The sequence below is a fragment of the Tachypleus tridentatus genome, chromosome 7 (assembly GCF_004210375.1).
Source record: "Tachypleus tridentatus isolate NWPU-2018 chromosome 7, ASM421037v1, whole genome shotgun sequence".
Classification (NCBI taxonomy): Eukaryota; Metazoa; Arthropoda; class Merostomata; order Xiphosura; family Limulidae; genus Tachypleus; species Tachypleus tridentatus.
This window is the reverse complement of record NC_134831.1, coordinates 25,329,952-25,343,270: the sequence shown is the minus strand read 5'-3', so window position 1 is coordinate 25,343,270 and position 13,319 is coordinate 25,329,952. Positions and strand designations below refer to the sequence as shown.

Here is a 13,319-nt window from a genome sequence, read left to right as displayed (position 1 = left end):
AGCATTTACAAACCTTAAAATCACAAGAAAAAATAGACCGTTTAAAATAAACATTCCCAGAAAAATTACTCATACTAAATTGTGTGTTCCCTGGCCATGAAATAAAACAAAAACTCATCACACTAGAAAACTCAATAAACACAGCCAAAAATGTTGCTCACTTCACAACCTTAACAAAGAAGTCAATCAACTTAAACAAAACTTTATTAACGTGACTAAATATCCTACAAAAACGCATAGCGATAAGTTACGGAATTACAACTCTAAAATCAGGATTCGATTCCTCTCGGTAGACTCAGCAGATAGCTTGATGTGGCTTTTCCATATGAAAAACACACACACACATTCCTCTAAAAACTAAAGAAATAATTATTCACAGAAACCACAACGAACAACGCAATGAACAGCCAACCAACGATCCAAAGACAATGAGACAACTAAAAACAAAATATTACACTGTTTCATACCTTACGTTCTAGGTATAAGCGACGAAGTAACTAGCATTTGGAAAAATTCAAACTAAAAATAACATTCTAGTAAATACAAAATTCGTCCACAACCCACGTACAAAATTAAAATCTATACTGTGTAAAAACTACCTTTACAAGCATAATAGTAACGTTATATATAAAATACAATACAACAACTGCCATAATTTCTCTATAGAAGAAACAAGTCGAAAATAAACCAGATTCAAGGAAGCAAAACTCACCATCCCATATTTTCGAAAATTGTAGATTCAATAACAACGGTGCAGTGATGAAACCACTGACATATTAATGAACCAAAGCAAACAAATGAAAAACTAAATAAGCACTTTTAATACAAGAGCTGAAACCAACATTGTGTCTATACCAAGGAACACTTTTATCTCTATACTAATTATTAGTAAATGTTAATTAACATATAATAGGTTATATATTTACAACGCCCCTACAGTATTAATCATTCGTCTACACGATATGTGATATTTTACGGTCACTTTTTCAAATCTCTTTTTCAACCTGATAATGACCTAAGGAGATCGAAACGTTGTTACTTGTTTTGCATTTTTTAAGTATAAGTTTATAATATCTATACTAACTGTCTCTCCTATATATACACATAAATATATACATATAACCTTTTAATGTCATTTGGAGAGGAAAAGTAAATAGAAAACTCAACTATAAATCTGAGATGAAACATTAAGCAATCCATTGTAATCGTTTATCTAAAATGTCAAAAATTCTTTGATAAGGGAGCAAGATCTAATGAATTAAATGAAGCCACATGAAATCAGCAGTATGAAACAAATATCTAATTCATGTTGACAAATATTTAATGCTGGACAATATTTAAGAACAGTGTCAGCTGCAAATGTTAACATAAGTTACAGATGGCTGTTGACTCATGTTTTACCTTTATTAGAGAGTTTGCTTTTATTGGTTACCACATAAACAAACATTTCGACATACTTGTGGTTTATCTTTACTAGCACGTATTAGACTTTTAATTCTATCAAGAACGAATTTATTTTTAAGTAAACTATAAATATATTTTAAATTATAGGATGAAGTAGCACAACTAATATTAATTTAATCGTATTTTATTTGTAGTAAATTTTTAACTGATAATTCAATCCAATGTACAGTTGATGGATAATCATAATTCTTAATAAATGATATTCAAATAATCCAATTCGATAATAAATTACGGCTTTTTACTTTTTATTTTAAATGAAACTGAAACCTTTCTAAGCTATCGTTCATGAATTAAAAATTTCCTATTTTGTAGAAATACAAATAATAAATGTTTTCGAATTTTAGATAATATTCTAACCGATAGTACAAATGAAGTATGTTATGCAGTATATGAGTCTTTGTTACTTAGGAAATTGCAATAGTTACAATAATCAATAATTACATTTACTCTTACTTTACTACACTGACTAATATATTCTTTAACAAAACAATGACTGACCAAATTTAATGTCTTATACGCTCACCATTCTTCTTTCTTAAGATATTCTTAAGAGACGAACTACTTTTTCAAAAGTCTAGTTAATTCTAGCTGGAACAACTGAAATAATGTGCTCTTAAGCATGAAAGGTTGGAGTCAGTCTACCTCTATTGTTTATGGAGAATGAACCCACAGTGAAATGTCACAAAGTCTAAAAATATGAAATGAATGAACCAAATCTTCTCTTTTGTAGCCTTAATGATTAATATTTGACTTCCAAATTAAGCTAGAAAGTATCAATAGTCTTACAGAGGACTTACTATATTACACTAAAGCTAGTTGTGTGTGCAAACTACTAAGTCATGTGACAATCACAGCCAATATAACGTCGTAGTGGTATTGGATGTGTCAGAAGTAAGTTTTAACATTATTTGGCATTCGTATATTGGGTGATGTCACAGGTAAATTATATCAATTAGAATGATATGTAACACATCTCTTTTCGATTCAAAGGATCCAACACTCAGACGTAAAATTGTGTCATATAGTTGATTAAAAATTTACAAAATGGAAATATATTTTGTACTTAATTGCACTGTAAAAGAAAAAATGAATCTGTATTAAATCATTCTTTATTTTCCTAATGTGATCAACACTAGCATTGACAAAAAACAACAATTACTGGACTACACGAGGTCTATCTTCGCTAGCCGTCCCTGATTTAGCAGTGTAAGACTAGAGGGAAGGCAGCTAGTCATCACCATCTACTGACAATTCTTGGGCTACTCTTTCACTAACGAATAGTCGGATTGACCATAACATTGTAACGCTTCCTCGGCTGAAAAGTTGATCATATTTGGTGTGATGGGGATTTTCAGATTACGAGTTGAGTGCCTTAACTACCTGGCCATGTCGGGCCAAATGTGAATGTAATGATCAACTTTCTTGAGTGCCGACCTACAAGATTATGTTGAAGTTTAATAAATATACTGTTTAAATATTCTTGTAAGCACTTAGCGAGCATACGGCTGGTTTGTTTTTGGTGAATTTAGTTACATTTGTTACAAATAATAAAATTAAATAAGCTTTGAAAGTGAACTTACTAGTAATACACTAACCTTCCAGTAAGTGACACAGCAGTATATTTGCGGACTCACATCGCTAAAAACCGGGTTTCGATAACAGTGGTGAGCAGATACAGACAGCCCTTTGCGTAGCGTCATGCTTAATTCTAAACAAACAAACCAACAATTAATACACTATGTTGACTTAGAACCGTTAAAACGTGTTCTATGACCAATGTATAGCACATTTACCTTTGAAAGTTGTACTTACTAAAACACAGTAGTACAGGACGACCAGAAGTAAAGTTTAGCATTATTCGTTATTAGTAAATAGTCTTATTCGCTCACCATTCTTCTTTCTTGGAAATGGTTCGTAACTTTCCTTTTCGACAGAGAATAAAAAACAACTTTAATTTATTCAGAGCACAAATGTATGTTAAAATCGGAGATTTAGAATTTTCAAGATGGGGATATCTTTTATACTTAATGACTTGTTTGTAAAACAAACAAATATAAACGAATCTGGGGTTTCATGAATAGCAAGAAAAAGACCTCCAACAAGTCATACTCCAGCCATAGTAAACATAGCTTAAGTTCAACAGTTAGAATCCTTTCTTTCAGTGATCAGTGTAAAAATTATCCAACTATTGCTTAGGAAAGGTGACACAAGCCATATATGGACATCCATTCCACCAGTGTACACCTCAAGCAGATGAAAAATGAATTAGATATTCGTGATCTTCTATGTGATGATGTACCAGCTATGTTGGTAGATGTGATTTGTGAATGATCAAAATGTATAACTGGTATATCAAACTATAGATTATAGGATCTACACGAAAACCTGTACGACTTTTACATGACAGTCTCATAACAGAGACTTTTTCAATAGAAACTATATTGCAAGGTTCTTATCAAACTGCATGACTGCCACATATAACACAAATCCACAAATCCAACAGAGACACACGAAACGCAACCAAACAAAATACTACTAAAAATTAAAAAAGCCAACACAATTTCACAAACACTTTATTCCTACCTACCTAAAACCGACTCACGCACACCACAAATATATGGCATCCCCAAACCTCATAAACCAGATTGTGTATTACGACCAATAATGTCCACATATGAATCGTTTAATTACAATCTTGGTAAATACATAGCATGGGCATTCTCCAAATATGTAACATCAGCTAGTTCATTCATCAAAGACTCTTTTAATTTCAAGTCTAATCTAAATCAACTTAATCACAAAGCCTTAATGGCCAGTTTCGATGTTATAGCCCTCTTTACAGAAGTCCCAACCGCTGAAGCCTGCAAGAATGCCTTAAAACTCTATATCCGAGACCCTAACCCATCAATAGACATTCCCAACAACCAATTAGCAACCCTCATAGAATTCACCACGATAAAGACAAACTTCATGTTCAACAACCACAACTATATACAAACAAATGGCCTAAGCATGGGCAACCCAGTATCACCAGTTCTAGCCAATATTTTTATGACACAAGTTGAAACACAAGCAATTAACACAGCATTACATCCACCACTATACTGGTACAGATATGTAGATGACACGGTTGCGGAATTCAGATCTACAGAACACACACTTAAGTTTTTCACTCACATTAACTCTATACATCCCAACATTAACTTCACATGTGAACAGGAAGAAAGCAATCAAATATCATTTCTTAACCTCAAAATTACAAGAACCGACACACAATTCAAAACAGAAATCCACCGAAAAATCAACAATACTGGATTATACATTCCTTGGTATTCAACACATGAAACAAAACAAAAACTCAACATACTAAAAAACCAAATAAACACAGCCATTACACTCTGTTCACCAGATAAAATTAACGATGAATTAGACAAAATAAAACAATACTTCATCAACATCAATAAGTTTCCTCCACAAACCGTAGAAAACATTATACGCACACACCTAGACAGAAAGCAAAATCAACCAACAAAAGTAAATATACCTCACGAATCAAAAAATCACGAAACCATATACTGTTGTATACCATATATTCCCGACATCAGCAGAAAAAAAAACAATATTTGTCAAAAACTAGTGACAAAATATGACATTCCAGTTAATACCAAATTTATTCAAAAACCAGGCACAAAACTAAGGTCAATAAAAACTACACTGACAAACACTACACCAACATTATTTATAAAATACAGTGTGATAAGTGCCACGACTTCTATATTGGAGAAACAAGTAAAAAAATGGAAACCAGATTCAAAGAACACAAAAAGTCACCTTCACATGTTTTCGAACACTGCAAATCAAATAAACACAACATAACCATAGAAAACACCCAAATACTAAATAAAGAGACAAACATAAACAAACGCAAAATTAAAGAAGCATTACTTATACAACAGCTCAATCCCAATATAAACCAATACAAAAGAACACCTTTATACCTATATTAATAAAAATTAATCAAACATCTAAACACGCCCTCTACATTCCTACACTCAGTTACACTACCCCTTCTAAACTTGTGGTCAGCTTCCGGTCAGTTACCTCTTTCTTTCTTTGTGAAACTGACGATGACGGAAGAAGGTCGAAACGTTGTTTGCACCTCTATATAAAAAAAATTTTCTCAACCCAAACGAGCCGTTTCTACATATATATTTTTCTCTACAAGTGGGTTTTTTCGTCAGCACTGATTATAATCAAAACTAGAAAAATATATTATGGTGAGGTTTCAAAACTGCTTTAATATATCTATCTTCAGTAATTTCATAAAATTTAACTAAGGGAAATTGTAAATATTTTATAACACGTTCTTTCCATGTCATAATTAATATATTATACATATCAATAATCTTTCAGTTTCACTGTACAGTGGACAATTTTTCTAACATGTGGCACAGCAATATGTCTGTAGACTTACAGTGATAAAAACTGGGTTTAAATACCTGTGGTAGACAGAGCAGACGTAAGCAAATGTATAACTTTACGCTTAAGTAAAATAAACCTAAATCATATGCACTGAGGAGAATCGAACCTGTAATTTTAGCATTGTATATCCTAAGACTTACCGCTCTCATATATATATATACGTGTATAAGAAAAATGTTTTAAACACTTCTGTTGTTGTTTCTAAGCTAACTGGTTTTCGAACTATAGTGTGCAAGGTGAGCATTCTTTTTTTTTGCTCATTAACCAATGCGTAAATTTTCTTACATTTTGTGCATCTCGGATTTGTTTAACTCTTAATATAGAAAATGTGTCAAGAGAGCTACTAAGTTCTTCTCAACTTAGTTACACACAGAATTCGTTATTCAATTAGGATGTCACACTATTTATTTAATATGGAAGATGGTTGTAACAAAGTACATATTGTACCAAAATAAACAGCAGCCTTTTTTGGTTGGCAGACCGTGCATTGGTTCACGTTATAATTCCCTTGTTCCAAAATTAGAGTGAATTTCAATCACTTGTGTGACGTCTCTTTCTTTTGTTACATCTGAATCAGTCACAGTCAGGGAAATTCATGTAACTGGTAGGCAGCTCATTTTGTGGCAAGCCTCCAGTTATTCTGCAGTCCTAACAAAATACTTTAGAGTAAAATCAGTGTCAAAGAAGATGATATGTTTTTCTTATTTACAAATATGTTTTAGAACATTAAATTATTAAGTAGTTTTATTTAATTGTTTAAAGTTTCAATTGAAAAAGAAGGGAATAAAATAGTATATTTGTTTTAAATTTTTTATAAGAAGGAAAACTTTTTAAATACATGGTTTGAAAAAAGAAAGAAATCTTGTCATCAAGTACAAAATTTCTGTTGACATCAGATTCTTCCTAATCAGCCCTAAATCAAAATGATTATTAAGTAAACTTTACATAGAATCACACAATTCCAACGTCATTTAAGAAATAACATGCAATAACTGTCCGGAATTTTTACATTGGAAAAAACAAGTAGAAAACTGCAAAGTATATTCACTTAACGCAACGTAAAACCTTTTCAAGTTTACCACCATTACAATAATAATAAAAAAAAAACTGTATCTGTACAAAACACTGTAATCTTGAACAAAGAACCTAACATCAATAAATGCAAAATAAAAGAAGCTACCTTATATGAAGAAAACAGTCCCACCTTAAATAAACACCCCGAGGACAACTCTGGTGCAATATCCGGTCATGTGACCTTTTTGTTCTGTAATGTATCTTTGTAAATTACTTTTACCTGAGGATTACAAAATCTTATCGAAACTTCGTACGTTTAAAAAAGGTATTTTTTCATTATTGAGTCAAACTGTTTCAAAACTTTTGTTGTATGCCATTCTTATGCTTTTACTAATAAAGATTAAAGTGTTTAGTTTCATAAGTTCAATCCCTTGTTGTTAGGAATCATTTGGTTCAGATAACTAATGTTTCGTGTTACAAATCGTTAATAATCATGTTTTTCAGTTCTGATTCATAATAAATCATTCCATCTTTGCAGCATAAACCTTTATTGAAGCTACCATCTCACTTCATTTTTGATTTTTTTTTTCTATTAATGCATTGTTACTAAGATAAGAAACCCTGACTTACCTCCAACAGATTTACATAAAAAAGAGATCGTTTCTCCTTCATTATATGGTCCAACAATTCCATTGAGTTGTTTTCCATCTTTGTTAAACACTAAAGGATCACCTGGTGGAACTAAAAATAATAACAGTATTAACTATCAGTGTATCTGTCACATTATATGTGTTATTAGTAATAAAGATGTTTCATTGTAACTTTTCAAATAATTTCATTCAAATTCTTTTGTAAACTACATCTATGAATTGATATAATATTCTAAAAATAAATATGTATTAAACTTTTGTTTTGCTGACTAATTTTGATAACACCTATTTTGTTTCTTACAAATATGGTGAAAGGTTGAAAGAAATATACGATGATATAAGTGGATTTATTCCAAGAGAATATTTTAAAAGATTCTTATAAATATACATTTACAATAAAGTTAGCTAATTTAACAATGAATGTTTCTTTATCAGCTTAGAACAGTAGCCTCTGTTCCGTTTAATATTTCAGGTGAAATACTGCTGTTATTTCTTGTTGTTTTTGTTCAATAGGTACTAGATAATTGTTAATGACAAAGCCAAAACTTATGTATCAATATTTCAAAATAATTTCCTTAAAGTAAATCTCATGAAATCATGATAATAATTAACTTTGGATTCATAGATGAAAAAAGTAGTGTTACGTGACAGACATCAATAACATCAAAAAATTAAAGTTGTCATTTGTTATTAATCATGTTATGTGTCATAATTTATCCCCTAAAAACCCCAAATTTATTATGTTACATGTTGGGATTTAAAATAGTCTAAAACTGAGTTTATTTGTAATTTAAAGTTAGAAGTTAACTAAGTGTCGATTTGTATCAAATTTATGATATTTGTCAACAAGATTGATACACAGAGTTTTCTTTTTAAGACAAATATATTTTAATATAAAAATGACAACATAATTTATAATTGCGTTTGTTATAAATAATAATTTATATACAAAAGTTTTACAAACTTACAAATCATATTGAACCTGCTATACAATCTGGAATTGTCTTAATATGTTATCGAGGATTCGCAACGAGCAAATTAGTTCTGAGTTGATATTATATGTACAATTCACATAAGGGAGAGCCAGCTAAATCTTCACTGATTACACTTCAGTTTTTACCTCTGAAGTTATCTAATGACTTCGTAAAAATAATAACATCCAATGTTAATCTGCTGAAGCTAAACGGTTTGTAAAGTTCGAAATATATCAATGTTCTTGGTCAATATCTAAAGTTCCTGATTAGTAAACGTTAATCAGTGTAGAAATGAAATAACAACCCTATAACCCGAGTACTTTCGAAAGGTGAACCTTTCTTCTTCAGAGGCAAACTGAGACTGATCGTTAATCACAGTTATAGCTTCCAAAATGTATTATATACTAACTATATCAAACTAACAACAATATGTTTGTTTTTGAATTTCGCACAAAGCTACTCAAGGGCTATCTGTGCTAGCCGTCCCTAATTTAGCAGTGTAAGACTAGAGGGAAGGCAGCTAGTCATCACCACCCACCGCCAACTCTTGAGCTACTCTCTTACCAACAAATAGTGGGATTGACAGTCACATTATAACGCCCTCACGGCTGAAAGGGCGAGCATGTTTGGTGCGACCGGGATTCGAACCCGCGACCCTCAGATTACGAGTCGAACGCCTTAACCCACCTGGCCATGCGGGGTCAACAACAATATGAAAACTGTTTCTCGGCGCTTTGCGTTGCTACGTTTTATAAGCGTTAAGTGAATGTCTAGAAATTTCAGCTGGTCCAACAACACTTTCGATAAGCTAGTGCTTTCGTAATACATATATTGTTGAGTCTTACATTCGAAAATCTTTTACAAACTTAATGAATAGGAGGGAATTTTGCAATACACATTGAACAGTACAAACTGCATGCATTTCTAAATATATATTTAATTGAAAGAAACATCTATATTGAAATAAATATATAATAGTAAATCCACCATAATCAAAACTATTCAAATCGATGAAGTAAAATATTTTAATTTAAAAACAATCTTATATTGGACGCAACTTGGCGCAGCATGGCCGGGTGGTTAGGGTGTAACCTGAGGTACGTGGGTTCGAATAAAATATGTTCGCCCTTTCAACCGTTATAATGGTACGATCAGCCCCACTGTTAGTTGGTAAAATAGTAGCCCAAGATTTGGCGATTGGTGGTGTTGACTAACTTCTTTCCGTCTAGTCTTACATAGCTAAATTAAGGACGGTTAGCTAAGATATCCCTCGTGTAGTTTTGCGTGAAATTCAAAACAAACAAACAATACACGAAAGTTTATTAATGTGGCTCAGATTGTTTTGAAGTTAAGCACAAAGCTAAAGAAAGTGCTCATATAATTTGAAATTAACTGCTGTTTCACAAGAAACATATTTTTGTAGGTTTTTAGGTTTAGTTTGCTTTGTTTTGAATATCGCGCAAAGCTACACGAGGGCTATCTGCGCTAGGCTTTTAGGGAACCACATAAAGTACTTGAAATGTTGATTTTGAAAGTTTGGTTTTAACTATAGATGTTGTATGACAAAATACTATCAGTTTTAACGTTTTTGACAAAAGAAAGATGTTCGTGATTTCTACTTCTTTCAAGAGATGCGCACCGGATTTAAACAAGAGAGCAATGTAGTTCGTATTGTATAACTATGTTTGATGTTGTTTGCTCTGGAATGTATTCTAGTATAATCTTAATTCTTAGTGGGTTTTTTATTATATAGTGAAATCTAAAACATATATGTTTTCTTCACAATATTCAACCGATGAAATATTCACGAGATAAAAAAATATTATTATACTTTAATTGTTTCGCAGCCACACGAAACAACGTTAATATTTCTCCAGAAATCCCATATGGACATTTTGTATTGATTGCTGTCAATGTACATCAATTTACTCAGAAGAATCTTGTGTAACTAACGTACGTAAGTTTCCATATACGAAAATATCCAATGAAACCATCTTATTAATACCCTATAAATCAGAAACTTGTTGAGGTCCAAAAATAGTTATTTATTAATTAATTATACCAGGAGAGCTTTTAACAAAATATTTTAATTCTTGTTCTGGTGTGTACGCCTTTAACATGTCACTAAAGAGTGGTTACAATTATATTTGTAATAGGCCTAACAGAAATATGTTTTTAAGAATATGACTATAATCAACCATCGCCGGCTTGTAAAACACGTAAGTACCAATACAACTGTTATTGTATCAAATGGGTTTTGTAAATAGTATTCCAACCACTGCCGTGGTTGTATACTAGCTGGTCTGAGGATAGCAACATTGAGCGAAACGTAACGTTGGAAGTGAATGTGACAAATAAAGTGTGATTGAAATACTGTTATTATACATTCTTCTGTTTCTTGAAACTATCAAGAGGTTAAATTAATATACTAGTAATACTGATGTCTTATGGCAATGGCCCGGCAAACCCAAGTGTGTTAAGGCGTTCGACTCACTAGCTAAGGTCGGGGTTTCGAATTCCGGTCGCAACAAACATGCTCGTCCTATCAGCCGTGTGGGCGTTATAATGTGACGGTCAATCCCACTATTCGTTGATAAAAGAATAGCCTAAGAGTTGGCGGTGGTTGGTGGTGACTAGCTGTCTTCCCTCTAGTCTTACACTGCAATAGCCCTCGAGTAGCTTTGCGCGAAATTCAAAACAAACAAATCTTATGACAAATACAAGTTTTCTTTTTAAAGACAGCCTCAACGGAAAAATATTATTAAGCATTTCATGTTGACTTTTATACGTTGACAAATAAGAAAATTAGTACGAAACATATTCGTTTAAGAGCATTTAATAGTATTTCGAATACACAACGTCCGCGATACTCATTACCGATGAAGCTCTTATTGAAAACCATAAGGTCACAAATAAATATTGTGATATTTAAAAGCTACAGTAAACTTAATAATATTCTTTTAAGTCAAATATAGTTGATGATATAAATGCTATTATGTGTTCTGTTAAAAAAAGTGTTTGTTGTGTGTTGTTCGAATAACAATTCTGAGTGAACAGAAAGGTGAAAATTGTTAATTATTTTTACTATAAAACATGCAAGAATTTTTAAAGCACATATTTTACCAAAAAGAAGAAAATATAAATTATTCTACAGACAAATTTGTGTATGTTATACACATGTTGTTAAATAAATAGATACTCCCCGTAAGGAACTTTTTTGTTTTTTTTTGAATTTCGCACAAAGCTACTCGAGAGCTATCTGTGCAAGCCGTCCCTAATTTAGCAGTGTAAGATTAGAGGGAAGGCAGTTAGTCATCACCACCCACCGCCAACTCTTGGGCTACTCTTTTACCAACGAATAGGGGGATTGACCGCCACATTATACGCCCCCACGGCTGGGAGGGCGAGCATGTTTGGCGCGACGCGGGCACGAACCCGCGGATTACGAGTCGCGCGCCTTACGCGCTTGGCCATGCCGGGCCTGCGTAAGGAACTCCAAACGAGTTAGGAATACGAGCAAACATTTGTAGCAGAATAGACTCTGTGTTGTTAATACGTGAAACTAAGGGTTTAATATTACTTTCAAAATATCCTATTATACAGAACCTAATACTAAAATGAAAGAAAAAGAGTCTTATAGTGAAAACACATATCTTAACATTAACGTTTTTCTGTTTGTTGTATCTGGAAATAAAAACTTTTGATAGGTTTTTGTGTCTATTAATTTACAAACCCAGCAGTCCAATAAATAAGAAAAATAACATTCAAAGATGTCTAAGATAAATAAATATTCAAAAGCGTAAGTACATAAGTATGTCCTTAAATTGACCTTTCCAATACATAGCAGTCCAAATTACTGTTTTTTATTATTATTTATAACTAATAACTTGGATAAAGTTTTTCATTGGCCAAACTTTAAGATGTAAAGTTCAAGATTAATGAACATTTTATCAATAATTTAATCATTGCTTTTAAAAATTGAAATTACCAATGACTTTTAAAGTTATAACAGTGTTGATAGTTCTAGCTTTGCGGAAATCAACACGACATCTGTATTCCCCTGCGTCGTCTAATCTGACAGGATCTAACTGCAAAAAAGCTGGTCTGTTAATCATGTTAAAGTAGGCTCGGTTTTCCAAGTAAGAGCTAACCAACTGTCGAGCTTGGTTGACCTTTCCTCTGCGGGCATCAAGCGTGTAGATGGGTTGAGCTGATTCTCCTCTGTACCAGAGAATTAAAACAGCAACATCATCAGCAGCTGGTGAAGAAATATCGCAAGGCAGAGCCACCTTTCCACCAACCACAGCAGTGTAAAGGATGGAAGCTGAAAAAAAATCAGAATATTTTCATTATTTAGATGTATTTTCTGTAAATGTTCAGTGATAAACATTTGTGTTGTGCAATCTATCACCATTTATATACAGACGATTTATATTCATTCAAGTGTTTTATTAAATAAATACTATAAAATCAATTTAGGCGACAGTTAAAGTAAAATAAAAATCTGCATTACTTTATCTAATGCTTCACCAACTTTTGGTGCATTATATAAACCACAAATTTAGCAGTAGTACAAGGATTACATGAAAGTAGTTACTTTAGCCAACCGTGATGAGTACCTATAGTAACGTAAATATGTATGGAACATACAAGAATCGCAAACAATGAGTTGTGAGAACTAGGTACTGAATGTACTAATTATGTAAAGTATTATCAGAGAAAATGTAAAGGAAAG

General features: G+C 32.3%; 1 protein-coding gene across 1 annotated transcript in view; it reads right to left on the bottom strand.

Moving 5' to 3' along the window:
* Positions 1–13,319, bottom strand: part of LOC143254936 (protein turtle homolog B-like) — a 56,462-nt gene that overhangs the window by 41,888 nt on the left and 1,255 nt on the right. Inside the window, exons 2-3 of the mRNA XM_076509846.1 lie at positions 12,573–12,908; positions 7,591–7,701 (exon numbers count right to left, since the gene is read on the bottom strand). Coding sequence (XP_076365961.1) covers positions 7,591–7,701; positions 12,573–12,908 — 447 coding nt within the window. The remainder of the gene's footprint in view (positions 1–7,590; positions 7,702–12,572; positions 12,909–13,319) is intronic.